General features: G+C 47.5%; 1 protein-coding gene across 1 annotated transcript in view; it reads left to right on the plus strand.

Moving 5' to 3' along the window:
- SMG5 (SMG5 nonsense mediated mRNA decay factor) overlaps positions 1 to 23,930 on the plus strand; it is a 1,109,458-nt gene that overhangs the window by 396,284 nt on the left and 689,244 nt on the right. The window contains exon 7 of the mRNA XM_069607113.1: positions 1,553 to 1,631. Within this exon, the coding sequence (XP_069463214.1) occupies positions 1,553 to 1,631 (79 nt within the window). The remainder of the gene's footprint in view (positions 1 to 1,552; positions 1,632 to 23,930) is intronic.

The following is a 23,930-nucleotide window of genomic DNA, read 5'->3' on the forward strand; positions in this document are numbered from 1 at the left end:
TTTCTCCGCATTGTGATATCGAGGCTGATTCTTTACTTCCCCCACAGCCTCGGAGTATTAGTCCTGTACTCGGTTGCAGACTATTCGCTCTACATTGATTTTCCCGCTTGTTCTCGGGTGTGGGTCTGTCGTGTTATCTCTGCATCCTGCCAGCCCCAGACTGTTTCTGGGCGGTTCACAGTGTCCGGTGTACCTGATGATCTCAGCAGCTTTCTAACTTTGTCTTCCGCTGTCGCCACCCCTATGGCGGGGATCCACTACTCTTTTTCACCCGCCGTGCGTTCCAAGGGTTGTTACGACCGGAGCACCGCAGCACGTCCGGTTTCAGTCAGAGCTAGTTCTTATGGGGCATACCCTTTCTTTCGGAAGGCTGATATGCGGAATGAGTACGTTTTTGGTTGCTTTTGGACTGCTACTGACTCGTTTAACTTTCCCGCTTGGATGGAGCGCAGATGAGCGTGTCTACTCTAGGAGGCGGCCATCTTGGAATCCAGTTCTGTCTATTTCTATGCATTTGACTATTCATCTGCATTGCACTGGTAATTGATTCATTTGACTTTTACCTGCTTTGTATGTAAACTAAAGGCCTAATAAATCATTGTATTTTCATATCCATGATGTCTAACTTGAATTACTGGTGTTGCTATATGTGTTCATTGTAGCCCTACACCACTTTCACACCCTTCCTGAAACTAAACTTTGACCACTCTGCTACCACACCTTGATTGGTTTTGGTTAACCACTTTGTCTTCACTGTGCACCATAATACTATGGCCTCCCAAAATCCTCTCTCCAACGCTGATTTTGGAGATACATCGTAATACCTTTGTAAGCAGTAAGGCAGACGGTTGAAATGTTCTTGTCCCTCGAAGGGCAACCGTTGCATAACACCGTTATGTCTGGCACGAACGTGTCCCATGGCTATGAAAGACGAATGTCAGCCAGTTGTAGAAGTGGCCATTCAGGTAAGTAAAGCTCTGTTTTTAAATGGTGCGTTTTTTCCTTCACAGATTAAATTGCATGCACATTTAGAACTGGTAAAGTATTAGTTACGCATTTAAGTTTACACATTGCTGAACTACCAAATTGTACGTTTCATTAAACACATTTGCATGTTACATTTTCGTTTTTCACGATGAAAATGTTTCACATTTGTTTTTTTTTTCCTACTTATCCCAAGTGCCAACACTTGTTTACGCACAGGCTAGGGAGATACAGAGACGACTAATTTCTTTGTGGGGTTATATAACTGTGTAGCTGACACAGAGTGACAGACCTCAGTTTCAGTATAGCTTGTTATGGGACTGACCTCAATTGTTTGATTTTCACATTCAAAGTTTAACAACTGTTGACTTGGGACGTTGATCCTCTTCAGGGTAATGACATGGTTTAGTTTAAAATGATATTCTTTGAAGGATTGAAAGATTTGAAGCCATATCAATTACATATGTTTATCTAAAGAAATGTTAGTTGAGTGAGACCAAATAGCCATTATAGTGCCTGTGAATTTTATTCCACTTCAGTTATCTTTTGTAATCCTTCCATTTTACAGGTATGCCATTTAACCAGCTGGGAACACTGGCAGGAAGCAAATATTACAATGTGGAAGCCACCTACTGTTATTTACGCTGGTGAGTACTTGCAATGCTATGTTAATGTGTTGAAAACATTTAATGGCGTCTGCCGTTTCTGCTACTTCAAGTCATTAATGCTTTGTACCTGTTTTTTTTTTAAACAAAATGTTTGAGAGAGTCAACTTGTAGCAGGATTGCTTCCACTTTTAGAAACACATTTACTATAATGTGTCTATCCTGCATGTTTGAGAACTAAATATTAATGTGTAGGCAACAACAAAACAAAAAAAAAGGATCAAGTTGCTGTCCATACAGTTTGCCACAAACTGTTTGCTGTTTAAATCCAGCCCAGGTTGCTAGAAAGGACACTGAATGAATTTGCTTATAGTTTGTGAGATGAAAGCCTTTATCTGCACTCATTCATTATCCTTTTATTTTGCCAATTTTGCTGACAACTAGTTTTCAGATTGTAGGGTTTGAAAACCTAATTCCCATTCCTAATGGTGTATTATTTTAGTAGAGTAAAACTCCTTTTAACCAAGAGCTCTACAAAGAGCAGCAGTATGCTGATGCCCAGAGGACGACCCCTACAGCGGACCAGTATAGCCTCCAGTGGCTTATGACTGGTCTGGGTGTATAAGCTTAGCTATAACAGGTTTAAGTCTATGCGCCATTACTGCTGTAAGGATATTCCCATCCTGGTTTAGTAATGAGGCCTATACGAGCAGGAAGTCTGTATCCGGTTTATTGGGCTTAAGGAGGGGGACATTTATCGACTCTCGCAAGGACTGTGGCAGTCTGCCTGTGTGCAGTGCTTCGTTCAGCATTGCCAGTAGTTGACCCAAGATCTCCATCTCATACTCCCTATAGAATTTGCCGGGTAGGTCATCTGCTCCTGGGGTTTTAACTGTCGGTAGTTCTTTGATCACAGTCTAGTTCCTTTCGTAACAGGGACTTCAAGCTTATTCCTCTCCTCCTTATTTAGCTTGGGTCGGCAACTGTCTGAGGATGCTTCCTGTACTTCCAGGCTATCACATTCTGAGGTTTCCTCATAAAGTCGCTTGTAATACCCATAAAAGCATTTATTAACCACTTCATGCATCTCATAACTCTGAGTCCCCACGATTGCTCTAACTGTCTGCCATTTATTCTTGCCAGGCTAACAACCTCCCGGGCTTGTCCCCCTCTGCCTGTTGTCTCCCCACATTTCCTATAGTTTAGGTTGCCCAATCTATCCCAGTGTACCCTACATTCTTGGTGTAGGTGTGATACTTCCTGTGCTTCCTCTGGGGATCCCTCTCCTGCCTGCGCTATGGCTTCCAAACTATTTTCTGCTTTTTGTAATTTCTGTGTTATAACGTCTTGCATCCCTTTCTACTTTGCCATTGCTGCTCCTCTCACTACAACCTCCCAGGCTTCCCACAACGTACCCACAGATTTCATGCTACCCATGTTATGCTCAAAATATTCTTTCACCTCCTCCCTTAAGTTTTCGCGGAACCCCACGTCCCAGAGTGCCTCAGTTGCCATGCTGGAATCCCAGCCTGGGGGGGTTGGGAGGGCTGTGTAGGGGTGGGGAAACGACCTGCCATGTAACCGCTAAAGGGGCATGATACTAGAGGACCTCTGCTTTATATTCAGCCCTAATGAATTCTCCCAGGTTCTCCTCCACCATGAACATGTAATCCAGCCTTGTGTAGAGGTTCGAAAGTGCAGCATAGCGAGAATACACTCTGCTCTTCGGGTGCATTGCTCTCCACACATCCACTAACCCAGACACACGTATCAACTTGTTTAAAGCATTAGCTGATGGGGCTGTGTGAGCAAATTTCCGGTCCAATGTACAATTAAAATCTACTCCCCATATCAATGCACATTCTCTGTGTTGGCCTATTTTGGAGCATAAGGACCTAAAGTAGACTGCTGTGTCATGATTTGGGGCATACCTGTTAATGATGCATATTTCTTTGTCTACCATTCCCCGTAATATCCCACCATGTGTCCTGGAAGGTTGAAGGGCCTTGAATGGGACTCTGTGCCTCCCATATTTAAACCCCTCTAGTGTACGCTGAGTAAGGCGAACCCATGGTCATCCCTCCCCACTTCCTTATCAGGGTATCTTGTCTTTCTTTCGTCAGATTGGCTTTTTGCAGGAGGGCTATTTTCTGCTGTCTTTAAATGCCAATACTTTGTTCCTCTTAATGTAGCTATTCAGGCCTCTATCATTCCAGGTTACTATTTTTAGTTCCCCCATCTTCTATCGTGGGTCTAGCTCTTCTTTCCACTTGTTACCTTCCTTGTTCCCTCTGCGTGCCTATTTGTAGGCCAACTCCCCCCTAACAGCCCCAAAACCTCACCCCCTCCCCCCCTCCCAACAATCCCCAACTTTTACCCAGCTCCTAATCTGGTGCTCAGGCATCCCTGCATCTCACTCTATTCCCTGCACTAGTGCTAGTGGTGAGAGTGTAGCAGGAGGACACTGTACTACTAGTATCCTAACCTACCTGCCTACACTACTAGGGGTTATAGTAAGATTCTGTGACACCGCTCCTGACGGCAGTGCAGGTGGCTCCTGCATTTAACGGATTGAGCTGTCGAGCATTATCCTTCTCGCTTGTAAATTCTATCGGATCCTTCTGCTTAGGTATGCATCATGTCAACAGTAATGGTTCACTTATCGCTCCCTCCTCACGCCTGGTCTTTCTCCATCGGCACGTTCGTTGAGTCCATTCATCTGGTCACATCTTCTGGAGCGTTGAAGACAGCTCGTCTTTATATAGGACCTTCAGTTTTGCTGGGTACAGCAGCATATCTTTGAGGTTGGCTGCACATAGCCTCCTTTTGGACTGCCAGATAGTTCATCCGTTGTTTCTGCACCAAAGAAGTATAGTGCGGGTAAGCGGAGATGGTCGCCGATGCTTTTCTGATTGTGCCTCCTTTACGAAAGTGTTCTATGATCTTCTCCCTATCTTTGTAGTTGAGGATCTTGGCAATTATCGGCCGAGTTGGGGCTCCGGGCAGCGGCTTCCTAGTCTGGGCCCTGTGCGCCCTTTCCACTGTAAAAGCTTGTGCGAGTGTCCCTGCTCCTATTTCCTGCAGGAGCATATTCTCGATGAAGTCAGTCTGGTTTGGACCTTCTCGCCCTTCCGGTAGCCCAACAATTCTCACATTATTTCTCTGTGCCTGTCTTTCCGCTTCCACTGCTCTACTTTCTAGATTTTTAATTTGCTGCTGCAGTATGTATACTTCTTGTGAATTTTCTTTGCAACTGCCCATGTTGGCTTGCACCTCCTTCTCCAGCGCTCCTGTGCGTTCTGTTAATGCCCTGACGTCCTGCCTTAAAAGGTTCACGTCGATGCTGATCGCATAGATTTTAAATTCCAGCTCCGCTATGGCTTCTAGTATCTGACGGTCACTTCTTCCTGGAGCCTCCTCGCACTGCGTCCCTTGTACTGTTGTCATCGCACTCTGTTTGTGCAGGTTTAGTGGAAGTGTCAATACAGGACTGCTTCCCTTTGCCCTTGTTTGGCTTGGTTGCCAACTTCATAATAGCTTGTTCGAGAGGGGTTGTGTCCTCTGATGTATTCCACATCTTTGACAGGTAATTACCACAGCTGTGCTACTTCAGAAACTTTTTCGGCGTAGGCGTCCTGCGTCAATGACGTCGATACGCTCCCTCGAGGACCTCCTCCGATGGTCGATGTCACCGGATGTTATAAGTAGGACGCCCGACGCCCGTAGCCACAGTTCGGTTTTTTCCACGAACGTGTTTGCTTCGAAATCTCGGCACGCCTCGGTTCTCGCTTGTGAATTGGTTCTTCGAATATCGTTGTGTTAATATGAAAATGGCTTAGTCTTCTGCTACCCCGAAGTCGGGCTTCAAGAAGTGTCGGGACTGCGGTTCAAAGATGTCTCTGACGGACCTGCACGATGTCTGCCTTTGGTGCCTCGGTGAGAGCCATGCCACGGATGACTGCGACGAATGCCAGTCTTTGACATCAAAGGCCTTGCGGGAGCGGAAGAAGCTGTCGGCGGGTAGGGTTTCCAAACCCGTAAGTCGAAGTCCGCTGGACTTTCGACCGACGATTTGAGGGGCGACTCTCTGCGGAAGTCCAGGGGGTCTCGTTCCAGGAGTGGGTCCTGCCATTTCTCGGCTTCTTCGAGGCATGCACGGAAGCGCCGTTATCGGTCTCCGTCCTCGTCTGAGGACTCCGTCAGACAGCGGGTTGCTTGTCCCACCAAGCATTCATCTCCGGCGGAATGCGACGCCTTCCGTAAGGAGATGATGGCGATTTTTGAGTCGCAGGGCACCTTTCCGACCGCGCCTTCGAGAGAAGCCGGCACGGAACACTCTAGGGCCACCGCTCACTAGACCTTTCATGTGCCGATTCATCCCAAGCAAAGGAAGTACCTGGGGTTCGCGGTTGGCGACTCGCATTTTCAGTTTCGGGTCCTGCCGTTCGGATTGACCGCCGCCCGAGGGTCTTCACCAAGCTGATGGTGGTGGCGGAGTATCTCAGAAAAAAGGGGGATTCACGTATACCCCTACCTGGACGATTGGTTGATCAGGGCGCGCTCTCACGAGCAAGCCCTGGATCATCTGTCCATCACCTGCCACTCCCTTCACAGGCTGGGCTTCTCCCTCAATTTAAAGAAGTCCCATTTGAAACCTTCCCAGCGGCTCCAGTACATCGGAGCAGTGCTCGATACATCCCTGGGGCAGTGTTTGCCTCCCCAGGTGAGGGCTCATCACATTCTGCAGATGGTGGACACATTTAAACGTGCCCAAAGTCTCCTGGCGTTCGGGTTCTTGAGGTTGCTCAGCCTCCTGGCCTCCTGCATTCTACTGGTGCCAGAGGCCAGGCTGCAGATGAGATCTCTGCAGTGGGCACTCAAGATGCAGTGGTCGCAGTTCTCCGGCAGGATGTCGGACCCCGTTCAGATTCCGCCCTCGGTCGCCCAGGACCTTCTGTGGTGCGCCGTCGAAGGAAATCTGTTCAAGGGGGCTCTGTATTGGCAACCGTGGCCGGAGGTGACGATTGTGACGGACACATCGCTCACGGGTTGGGGAGCTCATTCCAACGAGCTCACAGCGGTCTTTTGTCTCTGTCGGAGTCCAGACTCCACATCAATCTGTTAGAGCTGCGGGCTGTCAGGCTAGCCCTGAAGGCTTTTCTGCCATCTGTGCGGGGGAAGAAAGTCCTGATTATGATGGACAATACAGTGGCCATGCACTACCTCAACAAAAAGGGGGGGCGGGCAGGGTCGCCTATGTGCAGGGAGGCGATGCAGCTCTGGTTCTGGGCCATCCAGCAGGAAATTTAGATCTCGGTAGTTCATCTGGCCGGAGACGAAAACGCAGCGTCGGATGCTCTGAGCAGGCAAAGCACGGTCTCTCACGAGTGGGAGCTGGCTCAGGAAGTTCTTTTGGAGATATTCGCCCTTTGGGGGACCCCGCAAGTGGATCTCTTCGCCACCAGTGTCAACCGCAAGTGCGAAAGATTCTGCTCGCGGGAATTTCCTCTTAGAGGAGCCTTAGGGGACGCGTTCGTAGTGGAGTGGTCCTTCCCACTGCTGTACGCGTTCCCTCCAGTCCCCGTCATTCCGCAGGTCGCAGAGTTTCGGTTCCCGGAGGATCCTCATTGCTCCGGCATGGGCCAGGAGAGCGTGGTACCCGGATCTTTTAGACATGTCCATCTGCCCTCCACGTAGTCTTCCCTACCGAGACGATCTGCTTTCACGGGAGGGGGGCGGAGTTCTCCATCCAGAGGTCAAGTCTCTCAGCCTTCATGCTTTGTATCTGAAAGGCTGAGCTATAAGGATTGGGACCTCCCTGAAGATGTGATGGAGGTGTTGCTTTTGGCCAGAAGGCCTGCAACGAAATCCCTGTACCGTTGCCGTTGGAAGAAGTTCTGCCACTGGTACAGGGTACAGAATGTAGATCCTTTCCAATGTTCCATTCCTTTTGGTTTTGTCTTTTTTGCTTTCTTTAGCCCACAAGGGCCTGCAAGTGGGTACCATTAAGGGTTACCTGGCGGCGCTGTCTAGATTTAAGCGCTCGTCTGAGGAATGTTCTTATTTTAAAATCCCTTTTGATATCTCAGTTTCTAAAAGGGCTAACTCGTGTGTTTCCACCGTCTCCTTTTCCAGGTGCCGGGATGGGATTTGAATTTGGTTCTAAAGTTCCTAATGGGAGCTACGTTTGAGCCCTTACATTCTTGCCCGTTGAGACTTTTGTCTTTTAAGACTGTATTTTTAGTTGCATTTACTTCCGCACGCAAAGTGAGTGGGTTGCAGGCACTTTCTGCCAAACAACCCTTCGGATTTACATATGTCCATCTGAAGCCTTTATTCCTGTTAGATTCCACTCTACCCTAGGCGTCCTCACCCAAACCAACTGTGCTTGTGGTCTTTCCTCTTGCTTACTCTGTCCTCGCCCTCTGTTCTTTCTCAATGTCCGCCCGATGTCTGTAGAAAAGCCATGCTGCTTAATGGCCGTGACCCCTTTTTATTTTAAGGACAGGGTTGTCCTAAGGGTACGACCTTCCTTTCTTCCGAAGGCTGTTTCGGAATTCCATCTGAGCCAGAAGGTAATTCTTCCTTCATTCTATCCTCCTCCACATCCTGGTAAGGAAGAGAGGAGGCTCCATAGGTTGGATCCTAGGAGAGCTTTGAGTTTCTATCTCTCACGGATGTCCCGGGTCAGAGTGGACGATCAGCGTTCTATTGGTTGCGCTGGAAGGCGTTTAGGTCAGGCGGTTTCTAAACAGACCTTGGCTAGATGGATCATTTTGACGATCTCTGAATGTTATCGCTTAGCGGGGAAGGACCCTCCTGTAGGTTTACGGGCCCATTCTACTAGGGGTATGTCTGCCTCCACTGCACTACATAGGGGTGTTTGTCCATACTTTTGTAAAACATTATGCCTTGGAATCTATTCATGGGCAAGATTTGGCCTTTGGCAAGGCAGTCCTCTATTCTGCAATTTGATTAGAAATTTTAGAATACCCAAATTCTTTTCCCACCTCCGTACGTTGGTACTGCTTTGGGAGTCTGTCCAAGATGTGGAATACGTCGGACACGATCCCCTCGAAGAACAAGTTACTGTTTTACCAGGTAACGTTCTTTCGATGGGATGTTCCTCCGACGTATTCCACATCGTACCCTCCCTACCTGCCCCTCTACAGAATTTTTTATGCGATTGCAGCTTCCGTTTCCGCAAGGCGTTCTGTAGTCATTCTGGCAGAAGATTGGTGCCACATGTTCTGGGGGGAAAAACTACAACTGAGGCTACGGGCATTGTGCGTCCTACTTGTAACATCCCGTGACGTCGACCGTCGGAGGAGGTCCTCGAGGGAGTGCATCGACGCGGGACGCCTACGCCGAAAGTTTCCGAAGCAGCACAGCTGTGGTAATTACCTGTCAAAGATGTGGAATACATCAGAGGAACATCTCATCGAAAGAATGTTACCAGGTAAAGGAAGTAACTTGTTGTTCTGCTGCGCCTGTTTCTGTCAGTCCACCGTGGTGTTGATCCTGTCTGTTGTGGTACCGTTGCTGGTTTGCTGGATTTACATATGTCCATCTGAAGCCTTTATTCCTGTTAGATTCCACTCTACCCTAGGCGTCCTCACCCAAACCAACTGTGCTTGGGGTCTTTCCTCTTGCTTACTCTGTCCTCGCCCTCTGTTCTTTCTCAATGTCCGCCCGATGTCTGTAGAAAAGCCATGCTGCTTAATGTCCGTGACCCTTTTTTATTTTAAGCCGCCAGTTTGTGCGTCCTCACCTGCTCCCCCGGACCTGCCTGACAGTGCTGTTGTGGACTATCGTTCCAGGTCCATCATGTCCCTGGGGTACCACCAGTGCGTGTCTGTCGATTCACTCAGTGACGGCTACCTGTCAGCGTTCTACCGGTAGTTCTCGTATACCTTTTCAGGTCAGGGATTCCCACTCTTGAGGGCGCTTGTCCTCAGTTGGTTTCACTCTATTACTCTTCTGCCACCAAGGCATGCTTTTTCATCCAGGGGCCCTCGTTTTTCTTGGGCACCACCCTCCCTTCCTGCTCACCTTGAATCTGGTGCTGCAGGCTTCTTCTTGGGTCCGAGGTACACTGGTTGCGTACCAAATCCAATCTGTGATGCTTCATCCGGGGTACCGTGCCTGCTGTACCCACCCTTGGCTGCCGTCTATCCTACCACCACATCCTACTAGTTGGGATTTCCAGCACTTGCTTAGTGTCAGCCCGACCTGTATAGCCTCATCAGTTTCACTTCCTCTGTACTATATACCGTCCATCCGCCCCTCCTCCTGTTTCTCTTTTCACAGCCAGTGCGAGGTCTGTGTTGGAGGACCACTCGTTCCAAATGTTCACAGGTCCTGGGCTTTCTTGTCTTCCAGGGTCGGGCCGCTGTCGAATCCCCCACTTCCGGTGGCGCAGCAGTCTGGTGCAGCTCCTTTACAGATCAGGTCCTGCTGGCCATTGCGTGTCTGCCACGGTACGGCCCTCTCTGTATGTGCGTTTCGGTATAAAGGCTTATATCAAGAGCCACTGACGCTCAGTACTTCACTGCTCCATGCAGCCATTGTTCTCCTGCAGTGTTCTCCCTCAGCATTGCTTCTCATACGTGCTGCCGGAGTATTTGGGACTTTCACACTCTGCTTATTTTCTTGACTGCGCAAGTAAGGGCAATCAGACGTGCTCCTCTTGTGCTGGCCTCGGTTTGCTTAACAAAGTATCCCTTCCGCGCTTGCCACTTCTCCTCACGGTGGCCCGCCGATTGTATTCCGTGTGCCTCTCAGCTGTTGTCCTTCAGGCCTGCTCGCCGTCACAATGTTTGTCGGACGCCAGCGTGTTCTGGCAACCAGTACTGCGCAACAATTGTATACGCTGCCCTTCATGGTACAATGTTGCATGGGGGCTTCTTTTAACTCTCCCTGTGTTTCATGTCGGGCACGGCTGCTCCCGGTGTTCAAACCCAAAGCCTAGTCGATCCAGTGCGGATCTGCAACACCTGTTGTCCTTCCTCTGCTCTCCTGCTGCGGTCTGTGCCCCGATTTCAGCCGGGACCACCAGGCTCTCCCCTCTGTGCAGCCTTGCCGGTCTGCTGCTTTCCATCACGTAAGCATGCCTTCACAGCCAGCAAACACTCTACCTTGGATCAGCACACTTGTTTCTTGTACTTCCTCCTTGCGGTCCGTCTCAGGGAATGCTTTGTTATAGGCAATCCGCAATCTTGTTCTCATTTCACTTCCCTACAAAATTGTGAGCAACTTTTGCCTCACTCTTTCACACGCCAACATGTTCAATAGTATATTCCGGTGTTTCTTGTAAACGCAGCTTTTTGTCAGGATTATTCAGGATCACCAGGAGCACCCAGGAGTAACCCTATCCCATGGCCCTTTAGCCACGCCCCCAGAATAGTAGTAATTTGATGCTGATTGTGAAGATGGATTTCTTGAATCTGGCCGAGTGGACATATTTTAGGACGACACCCTAGTTATAGTGAACGGGGGAACTCTGAGAGGTTAGTCAACCCCAATCAAGGTACCTGGATGATTGTGATAGTGGAGTCAGGGGCACAATACGTACATTTAGACAACATAGTTATATATTATGGTCCTTTGGACATGCTGAAAAATGAATCCAACAGGTTTTATTATCACACGATAATCCTATACAAATCAATACATTCACCATAGGTTCATAAATGCATTAAGTCACTTATTCAGATAGTAGTTAAGTTGATCAAATGCAATGAATAATGAAACCAGGTCCTAAGTTAATTCCCTAACTTAAGCATTCCAAATCCCAAGAATGGGGCCTTGTGCCCAAAAGTCACAAGAGCCACAATATTTCTCCCCAGAAAGGAGTTTTTGCAAGTAAGTTGCAATTGACATGTTAATGATAGTTCAAAGAAGTTATTCAACAATTTTACTAAGGTAAGTAAAGGTGTGCTTATATTTCAGGTTATTCTACCCAGGTTTGGCAACCAAAAGTTGGGTGGAATGGAATGCAGGACGCAAAGTGACTTGTTCCCAATGTTATCCTATGGTGCACAGGGGGTCAGGAGGGGGATTCTGAAGCACTTCGTTTACTTACCCCCTGACTCCGATTTTCCCAGATGTTGTTGATCATCTAGGAGTCGATCTTCCATCCATTGGTTCAGTTGAGTGATCCCCAGGATTTGCGGGTTCAAGGATTCTTCCAGTCGGGTGCATCTGCAAGATGCAACCTCTGGCGATGAAGAAATGCAAGAAACACTGACACTTCACAGGTTGGAGAAAGGCAAATTTCAGCGACAGTCTCTGCACACAGGCGTGCTTCCAGTCTCATTCACAGATTCTGCTCCAGGACAGGATCCATTGATGCTGGGATGCTGAATTCGGGGAGTAGGTGACTTGTGCCACGAGCTGGCGACCACTAAAGTTCTGGACTCAAACACAGATTGCATTGCGTCTGGCATTGTAGCCCACGAGAGAGCTGGTCAGTCATCAGGGCAGTCCAGGGACACATCTGAAGGCTCAGTAGGGCTCGATCCTTGACAGCGTTTAGACTAGTTGGTCCCACTAGTCCAGGGGTTGAAGCACTGCTCAAGGTCTTTGTAGTTAAGGTAGTCACACAGGGCTTCACTCTGCTGCACACAGAAGGGATGTTGGACCACTTCGGATCTTCAGCAGGCTATGCTTTTTCAATGGATTTTTTGTTCCACCGATTATCTAAAGAAATGGCTGCAGAGGTCCCGTTCTTATTCAAAATCCGAGTGGGAAGAAAGTCCAACTCCACCAATGGTAAGGATCTATATTATTCAAACAGCCAGTAGTTGTCCAATCGGAGACAATTATTGGTTTCACATTTGCCCCACAAATAGACTTTGTCACCACAGAAGTGAAGTGGGACTAGACTGTTCCACCTCCCATCCTGGGCCGGCTGCGCGCACATGCACAACAACGCACAAGCAGCAGCTTTACTGGGCAACTGCATGACTTTCAGAAGGGATTTACTGCCTTGGCAAGGCAGCAAGATGACCAAACAACCATTGGCTAAAAAGCAAGTGAAAATCTGGTGCCACGCCCATTTTAAGGCACTAGCCACGTTTAGTAGCCATATACGGTAAACGCAAATGTGCCAGCTGAAAATAATGCAAAAATGTATCTGCTGCCATCAACTTGTCTTTAGGTACATATAAAAGTAATTTAAAAAAATCAGTGTAAAAAGCAAGGGTGATACAGAAGTATCCCATTGCACTGCATTGTAAAATGCTGTGTGCAATGTTAAAAAAGTGCAATAATTCAAATGGGGGAAACCACGTTTCCCAGTACTGATAGTATGAAGGACTGATCCGTTACCCTAGAACAATGAGCAAAAGGTAAGGGGAATGAAGCTGAATGCTTTTCTTCCCTTCCCTTCACAAAGTCCGATCTGGTTAAAAAACAGAACAAATAGAAAGGGGGTCCATAGAAACAATGGAGGGAAAGTTGAAAACAGATCTTTACTGACACTAATCTAGTCTCAGACTAGCTTGGTTGAGCTAGGGCGCCTCTAAAGAGTATATAGGATTGAGGTGTCATAATGTTACTTTGATAGAGGCAGTTGAATTGGGAGTAAGCAGGAGGAGAGCATTGATGGAGAGCTGGAGGGTCAATGTAACTGGTATTCAGGGGTTAAGGAAGCAAAGGGATGATAACCAGATAGGCCTATTGATGAGGAATGGATGGAATGCAAGGTATTGAGTGCTTTCCTGAAGAGGAGGTTGTCTTTGATACAGTGATGTTCCAGATTTTCAGGGACTGTACTGAGGAGGAACCACCTATTCAGATAGATTTGCTTACAAGGATTCCCAGTAGTGATGCTGTTAAGGGTTTGGTTTAGTTTTGTAGCAAGTGGCCTTCTTTAGAATGAATTCTGGCCCTTTGTGGTGTAAGGCCTGGTGGGTTATACACATTGCTTAGACAGCACAATCAGCAGCCGTTCGTAGTACATGAAGAGCAGCAGAATTGTGCTCTCTCGTGCCAGAGTGTAAAAGCAATATTGCTGCAGTGTTTTGGAATCCTTCAGTTTGGTCAGTAGAGTTCAGTGAGCTCTGAGGAGCAGAGCATTGGCATGGTCTAGACGAAAGAAGATAATTGCTGAGAGACTGTAGTGGAAAGTAAAGGGCAGCCAAATGTGTCTCAAGAGACAGATGTTTAGAAGGAGTTTTTCACAATAGCGTTGATCTGGGTGAGCGGGGGTCTACGGGAAAGTTCAGAATCCTTGAGACAACCATGGTTTTTTCAATTAGAAGTGGCACGGGTACTAGTGAAGGAGGCCAAGGAGTCAGTTGAGGGAACTGGGATGTTTTTTTGCAAAGCAAAATGTATTTTCCCTGAGGTAAGGAGGCGATTGGATGACTTCCATAGGTCAACCTTGCAAAGGAGGATTGCCAAATCTGGTGAGGGGTGGTGTTAGCCCTTCATTTCTTGTTGTTTTCCAAAACAATTAACTTAATTGCAGTATTTTGCTATGCTAAACTTCTCCTTGACCAGTCTTCTTTCATTAAATCTTTCTTCTGTGGTCTGGATACACTTCTTAATATGCCCAGGTGAAATGTTGCTCTTCCCACACCACCTCCTCTGTCAAAGGCTGGCAAAAGAATGAATGATTCCACAGTGATCTGCTGTGCCTTTAAAACCCCTCCCCTGGTTGGACAATAACTTGCAAAGTTCCCACGGCCTCCCCATATGGAAAAGAGCAGTTCCCGATTCTCTTCCCCCTTTACAAGCTGTCTGTGGTTTTGTTGTATGGCTTGTCCTGGTAAGTATTGCCCTTTCTGCATTGCATGGTTTTGAGGCAGGCCGTGGCATCTTTATCCTGTTATGGAGACATGGTATACTGTTCAGTTGGGTTGGAGCTTGACCAGTGCAGGGTCTCCCCTACAGAGCCTTGCAGCATCTGCCTCGCGCTTGCACCTTAACATGTGCTCTGCTGTTTCAGACTTTGTGAAGCCTTCCGAGGCTCCCTGTCCTCAGCCGCTACTGTGGCGTTAATTACGGCGCGAGCCTCCCTCGGCTCGGTCCACACTACTGCTGCTGTTGCGCAGATGGCAGCGTCCTCTCTGCTGGCCACCATGGGGAAAAGCCGCAAAGGATGCAGCTCTGACTACTCCAGGCCCACTGGCTGTGGGGCAGGCCACGGCTAGTCATCCTTGCTGCCAGCGGTTTCTATGGCGCTGTTGTGGTGTTGGCGGTAGTTGCTGTGTCACACACCGCTCCCCCTTGCCCCCCAAATACCTTCTCCCCCACCAAGCACTGATGTTCCGGCAGGGGGAACCAAGCACTATCTGTAATCTGCCTGAGCCAATCAACAGCCGGTAATGTGAATCCGTGTCAACATAAAGGGTTGTAAAGACGGAAACCACTGTAAAATCCTGGGATTGGTTACCTTGTGGTGGGCCAACTAGACCAACGGGGCATGAACGGTAAGGAGCGTGAAGTGAGGTCCCAGGAAGTAGTAACGTCTCCATTGCCTACTTCACTGCGAAACATTACTTCTCTATGGTGGCATATCTGGTCTCTTGTAGATGTAGCTTCCGACTGATGAACAAATCTGGTCGTTCCACATCACATTGTCCATGAAATGACACCGCCCCCAGTTCCACACTTGAAGCATTCATATGCAACAAGGGTTCAGAGAAGTCTGGGCAATGCATTAAGGCCTGGGTCGTGAAACTAGTTTTCAATGCATGAAATGCCATTTTTGCCTTGCTCTTTCTTTCCGAGTTCGACAGGTAGAATGTTTTTTCCAGATCCGGAAGTGCCACCCCCATAATGTCAAAATGGGGAATGAACCGTCGATAATACCCGACGAATGCCTAAAAGGCTGTTAACTGTCTAGGAGTGGTGGAAAATGGGATTTTATGGATGGCTTCATCAGTCTGTGGTTGGACCGTACCATTGCTGACTTGGTATCCCAAGTATTTCGTCTGGAAGGCAGCGAGTGTGGTCTTTTTGGGATTGAAATGCAGACCTCCAGATTGTAGTATGGCCAGGACCAACTCCAGATGACCAAGGGGCTCATCCCATGAGACCCTGTGCACGACTAATCATCCAAATATTCAGTCGCATAGGAGTTAGGTCCATGTAGCAGTTTGTCCATCAGTCTCTGAAATGTTGCTGGTGCTCTGTGCAAGCCAAAGGGTAATACAGTAAATTGGTACACTCCGCTGGGAGTGACATATGCGGTTTTCTATTGGTCTTTCTTCCTTAATGGTATCTGCCAGTACCATTTGGTCGGGTCAATGGTTGTGAGAAACCGGGCTTGACCCAATCTCTCCAAGAGATCGATACGTGGCATCGGATAAGCATCAAAGCGAGTTGCTATTCAGACTTCTGAAATCCATGCAAAATCGTATAGAGCCATAGGTTTTAGGAACCATCATCATTATGGCGAGGGGGGCACACCAGTTATTGGTGGATGGCTCTATTAACCCCAACCTTAACATGGACTGCACCTCGTCCTCCACTGCCTGTATCTGTTCTTTTGGGATCCGGTACGACCCCGTGTCGAATGACAGGATTGGGTATGGTCTATATCACATGTGTTTCGGTTGTTCTACCAGGTATTGACGAGATATCCGTTCTACATAGACAAACAATGCAAATCATCCCGTTGCTTATCCATAAGCAGGGGGTTTATTCGTAATTCTTTGACCTCTTCAGCGGTTAAGCCCGGGTGCATCTTGCCCGGGTCTGTCGAAGCAATCATGAATCTTAAGGTACAATAAAAGCCATTAACGGGTTGGGGGTGAGAGGAAGGCGGTTCCTCCCATTTTCTTTTTTAAGGTGGTTCACATGGTAGCTTTGAAGAGCAGGGCGTCTGCCTTGCTGCATTTGATACGGGCCCTATGACCATTTGTACCACATACGGCCCCTTCCAGGAGCTTTGAAGCTTGTTCTCGGTTGTTGGAAGCAAGAACATTACTTTGTCGCCTGCCTGGAAGGTGTCGAGACATGTCTTTATGTTGTAGTACTTCTCCTGCAGTTTTTGTGGGTTCTCCCAAGCTATTGCTTGTAGGGTTTGAGCATGCTTCCCTAGGTTAGGTGCATACTCCGTCAGTTATCTCTTGAGCTGGCTGGTCTTCCCATTCTTCCTTGAGTAAGTCGAGCAGAGACCGGGGTTGTCTCCCAAACAAATGTTTGAATGGGGAGAACCCCGTGGATGATTTAGGGGTATTCCGTAAGGTCATTGGTATCAAGGGTACCACTCTGTCCTAATCCCGGCAGAAATCATTCAGCGTTTTTCGCAACATTTGTTTGATGGTCTGGTTGTACGTCTCCACAAGTCCATCTGTTTGGGGGTGACAAACGGCGGTCTTTGGGTGTGAGATATGGAGGACCTAGCACACCTGTTTAGATGTGTCATGGAGTTGGTACCTTGATCGGTTTCAATTTCCTTGGGTATACCCTGCTGTGCCATAAAGGGAATAAAAAGATAACAAAATTGTGTTGCTGTTATTGTCCATAACAGAAATGCCTCTGGATATCTGGTGGCATAATCGACCAGTACCAAAAGATACTAATGCACCCGGCTGTATGGTTCCAACAAGCCGGAAATGTCCATGCCTACCCGCTTGAAAGGTTCTTGTATCGGTGGCATTAACTGTATTGGAACCGTGAGTACTACTGCTCGATTATTATTTTGTCCATTGACACTCTAACACTGTTTACAGAATCGTGCGATTTCTCCATGTATTCCTTGCTCATTAAACCTCTGTAGTATTTTTGAGGCTGTCTTTTTAGTTCCTTGGTGTCCTTCTCCTACTTGATTGTGCGTGGCTTCTATTACTGTACCTCTATACTTCAGAGGTACGAGGAGTTGTTTAATTGGGTCTTTGTTGTCTATTATCACCCTATATAGGAGGTTGTTTTCTTTCCAAAAGTGTGCTGCCTGGTCTCTTGGCCACTGAGCACAGATGGCTTCCCGAGCATGTCTGAACGTCGGATCTTGTTCTTGAGCTATTGTAAAGCTATCCCCTAAACTGTCGATCCTACATTCTACGGCTGCAGGACTCAGTTTTGCAGTTCGATTGATGCTTCTGTCTTTATTAGGATCCGGTAGGTCAGCTTGGCATGGATCTTGAGTTACTGGAGGTGACTGAAGCGTGTATCCTATTAACGGCCATGAGCATTGTTCTTCCCATGCCTGCCTTTTGATATGTTGAAGCGATGTTAATGGCCTCCATTAGGCTCGTTGGTGATGCTGCTTAACCCTTTGTTGTATATGGGCAGTCAGAGCCTCTGTCAATAGTTCCACAATTATCCTCAGCAAAGTCCGCTTTGGAGGAAGTGTCAGTGTTTGTCCTGGGAAAAGCCGCGAAGGATGCTGTCCCGACTGCTCCAGGCCCCTCAGCTGTGGAAGCTCGAGTCGGCTCATTGTTTTCCTCGCTGCCGGTGGTTTCTGCGGCGGCGGCTGCTGTGGTGTCAGCGGCAGTTGCCATGTCACAGGGGGGCGGGGGGAGAAAGAAAGGTTTGTTGGGGATTTTAAGTATGATTTTAGTGTCTGTGTAGTAGCAGGTGAGACCGAAGGGATGGCATGGGACAGAGATGGAGGTTAAAAAGGACAGTTAGTGTGGAGTGACAGAGGTAGGAATTTTAGGAATGCAGTGGTGGGGGTATGCGAGCGTCAGAATTGTGACGCGAATGCTAGGATTGGTTGCAGCCTGACAGATCATGACGTGCGTATGTCTGTGGGCAATGATGGGTTTGAAGGAGGGGCAAGGGTTGAGTGGTAGTCAGGGGGCAGGGGAGAAGAGACTAGGTGTGGAGGGGATAAGAAATGGAATTAGGAAGGGGGTAAAGCTGAAGTCCTGGCTAGGAGAGTGGTGGTTAGTGTTTAGAGGCGGGAGGTTTGCGAAAGTATCCCTTTGCAAGAGCGGGGTTCCTGTCTGGGCGACGGGAGATCAGACTGAAGAAACTGTTCCCAAGTTTAAATTTGAGGGGCTAAGGACAAAGGCAGAGGGCTCATACTTGTCTGAGCATTGCCTAATATGAATGATGTACTAAATGAGGTGGATGAGACTTAGACACTGGATACAGTCTCTCTGTTGGGAGCGGTGCTTGCAGCTGTGAGCATTAATGGGTCTTTGTTATGGAAATTAGGGGAATGAACATCTATGAAGAGGTGAGTGGGAATCGAGAGCAAAAAGGAATCTGGAAGGTGAGAATGAAGTCAAGAAATAGCAAATGCAGTTTCCTGTTCTGATTACCAGATCGACTTGTCTGACAAAGGTGAAGGGTTCTAAGTGGAGCAAGCAGAGATGTGGGAGAAGGCCTATTGGAGAGGGGAAGGAGGGAGCTGATCCACACCTGGACTTCTATTTCAGGCTGTTAGAGAAGAAAGGTGATTATAGGGCACTGCTTGACACGTGTGCATAAGAATGGTCTCATTGCAGCTGATTAACACCAATCGTCCTCTCGCGTCACAGCATATCCAGACGCACTTGTGCCCTGCATCAAAAGTAGATCTAAGTATGGTCTAGGGGTGTCACGGTATTCGTTTTATGACGGTACGATAACCTTCTTTCCAAATGACGGTATATCATGGTCATCGCGGTATAGCAGGTGGAGTTAACTGATCTTAACAAATATTTTCTAAAAGGTCATAAATTGACAGATTTATCATCACAAACGAAACCAGGCACCCAGGGCCAGAATTGGGCTTTTCAACATACTTTCCACTGAAATGCCTTGCTTCCACCAAACACAAACACAAGTGTGGAGAGGAGGGAGTGGGGTGGAGGCCTGCTGCAACTGGCAAAGCAAACTGAAAAGCTTTTCTTAAGTGGTCATTTAGGCTTTTTGCTTCCCCACTGGCTACTGGTGAAGATGAACATGTTGCCATCTTGATAACCTGCATGCCACAGATCAATGGAGGCTGATGGTAGTATACGCTTGTGTACACACACACACACACACACACACTTTCTTTTTACGTTACAGCCTTTAGTTTACTTGCGGGCCAAAAGGTGTTCAGTAATCACTGACATGTTACCCTTTGGTATGGCAGCAGGGAATACCCACAGAGATGAGTGAATTTCGCAGTGTGACTTATTATATGTAAATTCAATGATAGAACCAGGGAAATCCCCCTTGCCATATGTTTAGAGAACATTATCCATTATAAATATATAAACCCCAAAGCCGCCACCCCAAAGTAAACCCTTTTCTTTCTTGGCACTGTATCTATTCTTCCTATTGCTAACATATTGATTTTGTGTACTGCACGTGTGGTTTATGAAACGGCATTAAAAACTGCTCCAACTGAAACTACTTGGCAGACGGCACATCCAACAGTGCAAAACCAAGACTGTGCAGCAATTGCTTACTGCAGCCTTTCCAAATCAGATTGAAAAGCACACTTAACGGTATGAACGGTATAACGGTATAAACAATGTGACGGTTATTATTGTTCAATTAAGTGGTTCACGGCATCTTTAACGGTATACCGTTATACCGTTACCTCCCTAGTATGGTCTGGCTGGAGAGTTAGGGGGAGGAGAGACCCGCAAGCCAATGAGGACATACTCCGCGCGTCGGTGCATGCACACATTTGCATGGACTATGCAGACTTTGATAAAGGCACTTGCAACCTGCATAATGCTGCAAGGGAGGTGTAGGCACAGAAAAACCGAGTCTACAACCCCACCTTTGTCCATACTGGAAACAGGACACATCCTGCCAACAATGATGGACCCCTGCAGCAAAGAACCATAAGGCGAAAAGCCCACAGGAGAGCAAAAGGAGTAGGCAAGCAATGCATGCACTTAAGTTCCAGGTCAAATGTGAGGGTAGGACAAGGTGCCAGAGCAGCTGAGGTGTGTTAAGTGGGGGCGAGCGACCCAGGCCCCCAAGAGGTTCTTGGTGAAGTGGGGACCTGTGAGTTATCTGTGCCTGGGAAGTTTACAGGGGGTAGGCGGTATTGATGGGTGCTGCCTTATAGGTCTGTGTTTCTTAAGGTATTGCTTGTGCTGGGGGTGAAACGCCATCTTAGAAAATGGCTGCTTTTTTAAAATCTAAGCCTAGTGCTGCGTTGCAGCTAGAGCGGTAGACCCAGGTGCATGCAGGGTCGGGTTACAGCATAAGCAGTAGTGATACGGACCAAATCCACGGGCAGTCATAAACCTTCCATTGTTTCATTCGTATCCCAGAAGGAATGTGCCCTGCAAGGCCATGAGGGGGCGAGAGATCCCTGCAAGAAGTTATTCCACAAGGAGGAGGGCCCAAGCCTCTGACCTTCCCCACACAAACCCTTAAGTTATAGGGCCCAGATTCCCCTGTACAAACACCCTGGCCTTCCAGAGTACCGGCCATAAAACCTGCTAGATCGCCAATCGATCAGAAAGGTCACAGCATAATGTCCTGGACCCCTGTGATTTGTGCTGCGAGGTGCCAGGGAGGGAAAGTAACATGTTAAGCCCAGGCTGGGACGAACTTGAATGGTGCCGATGTGCCTAGGATCGAGCTATGGTTTTTATAGTTATCTTGACCTTGAAAGTAGCCTCTGCGCCCATGTCTGCAGTACCCAGGGGCACATTAGGTCATAGACGGGGGAATGCTATGATTTGTGCTTATAATTGGCATGGAGCGGGCCGCCTTTGGATAGGGTTGCACCAACCAGCTACATCGATTTGTAACCTATGTGATGTAAGTCAGTTGTGAGACTATTCTCCTTTATAACCTATCGTCCATGCTGACTTCGTCAGAGGGCAACGTGTCATTTGCTGGCACGTCTGTTTTTATGGAAACAAACCTTGCTCTCCTTGCAAGCGGTGTGCCTGGCCTTTTTCCCTAGTGGGTTGTATTTTTTTTCTGGTGTGAACGTTCAGGTGTTTGTCTACATGTGCATGGATAGAACAAGGAAAGTGCTCTAGTCGGCATGCTCCAGATGAAGTGCAGCGCTGCTGCCTACCCATTAACACAATCTAGATATTGCCTCAATACACACACATAGCCCCTATCCCAGCGGCTCCACACAAAGGTCTGCAAGGCCTAGAACCATGTGGACAGAACAAATGTATACCCCTAACAGTCTGAAAATGCATCCGGAAGGACCTGATCTGGCTGCCACCCCACAGCAGTGGCCGATTGAGCAACATAATCGAGATAAGTAAATACAATGGTGATGGACAAGGCACTTGCAGCTAAATAATTGCTCAGCCACATAAATGCAAACAAAACATAACCCGACAAAATGCGCAGACAGATATATAAATAAAAACTAATATAAATAACAAATACAAAATGCTAAAGTTGTGCAGAAACAGACCTCGCTTCCCCTATCTTGTCCAACCCCTCCCCACCCCAGCGTGCAGATCGATTGCAAAACCTTTATTGAAAACGTTCATTAAAAACCAATAACCAGTATGGTCAATAATTTAGTAACTCCAAGATGACCAGGAGTAAAGCAATAGTCTACAAAGTGTGCTTTGGTTAATTAAGTTTGGAAGAAGGTGTGGGCAACCAAATACGTGATTGATTTCTGTTATTAGTGTAAGATATAAGTGTACGCATCTGACCATATCTTTGAGCTAGAGGTGGCTTGTGTTAGCCTTGTAAACTGTCTCTAAGTGAGTGCCTCGTGTGAATCCACTAAAGCTGGCATTAATACGCAGATGGAAATCTATTACTGGGACAATGGTATCCAAGTTGAACACAAACCATTCCTGAGTGATCTGTAGGCCATGTGTGGGTTCATCAGTCTGCCCACTTGGGCTGCTGTCATTGTCCCGAGATGCATATGTATTCCAGCCACACCATTCTGCCTCATTCCTCCCATTCCGACATACTCCCACGAACGCTGCAAAAGCTATGATTCAGTGTTAGGAATTATTGGCCTGTAGCATTCATTACCAACAAACCACAGCCTCTGCAGAATCTCCACCAGACACACTCCGTCCAGTTCTTCCATAGACCTCCCTAGTCTAACGGCTAACTCCACCATTGTGGCTCGGCTACCACCTGGGTCTACCTGTGGCAGAGGTCAGAGATAGAGCTCACACTCAGCCATAAACATTACTGACATTTCACACATCCGAAAGTCGGCTGCCTCCTTAAATAAAGAAAACCGGCTGGTCTCTGTGGGGTTGGCTTACTGGATCGATTGGATCTTTGGGGGCTTACAATAATCCATTGTATCCTGATTGTTTGCAATTCTGACTGGGATACTACACACTCAGTTGCTTCTGTAAAATAGCTTTAACACTGAATATACAGTGGGGATTAGCATTAATGAAGGTGTCGAAAGAATTCACAAAAGGGAGTCCTGATTTGGAAACTTTAGTTTCAGCATGGTTTATGTGAGGTTGTTTCTAAGACTCCTCAAAGACTCCTCAATGGAGAGTTAATATGTTGAAAAAACATAACTTTAGGTATGTGGTAATGCAAGTACTTAAGGACTTGTCATAAAAGCACAAGGCTCAACTGAGCCAGACGCCATCTTGAACGGATGCATGCTAAAGCAAAGAAAAAAAAGTATTCACTGCATGTTTTTGTATTCTGCATTCCCACAATTAAAATTTAAAATGGGCCATGTCTCACCCCGGTGGGAGGCCGGCTGGCAAACTTTGTCAGCGCGTGGAAGTCTATCTCTACCGACCGTTTGGTGCTCGACGCTCTGGCCCGCGGACATACCCTGGAATTCCAACGAAAGTGTCCTCGCATACCACCAGTGGCCAGGCAGGAAAACCACGTCCCTCCGCTTCGAACCCATCCTGCCAACCCCTATGCTGCTTTTCTTTTGGTCCTCCTGCCACTTTACGTGCTACCACATCTGAAGATGGCTGCTAGAGGAGGGGCTTAGGTAGAGGGCAGTCATTGGCTGGGGGTAGTATTACCCAGAGACAAGTGATTGGTTGGTGGGAGAAAGACAGTTCAGAAGTGAACTGATTTTTTCTTTACCAAGGATTCCCAGCCTGACGGGGAATATTCATGAGCAAGTGAATCCATGCAAGACCCATGCTGGAGAACAACAGTTACAGGTAAGTAACTTGTTCCTTTTCTAATTCTTGTTAACGGTGTCCTGCTCTTTGGAGGAAAGGATAATGGTTTAGCATAAACTGATGGCCGAAAGCTTCCATACATGGCGAAAGAGGCATTGCCTGAAGCAGCTTGTTGTGTGTGGGATTGTGCATTTTGCTTGCTGCATTATGAAAAGAGCATCCCAATAAGCATGAAATACCAACAAAAATGCACGCGCCCTACAATATTGTGAAAAGCTTTTGAATTTTTATACTTTTCTTGGCCTGACTTCACCTTTTTGAAGGCAATAGTGTAGATTACATGTTTTCTTTCACCCACTGCATTAGTGTTCAGGATATGCCGAGA

Source organism: Ambystoma mexicanum, chromosome 1p (assembly GCF_040938575.1).
Source record: "Ambystoma mexicanum isolate Mex_15411 chromosome 1p, UKY_AmexF1_1, whole genome shotgun sequence".
NCBI classification, from domain to species: Eukaryota; Metazoa; Chordata; class Amphibia; order Caudata; family Ambystomatidae; genus Ambystoma; species Ambystoma mexicanum.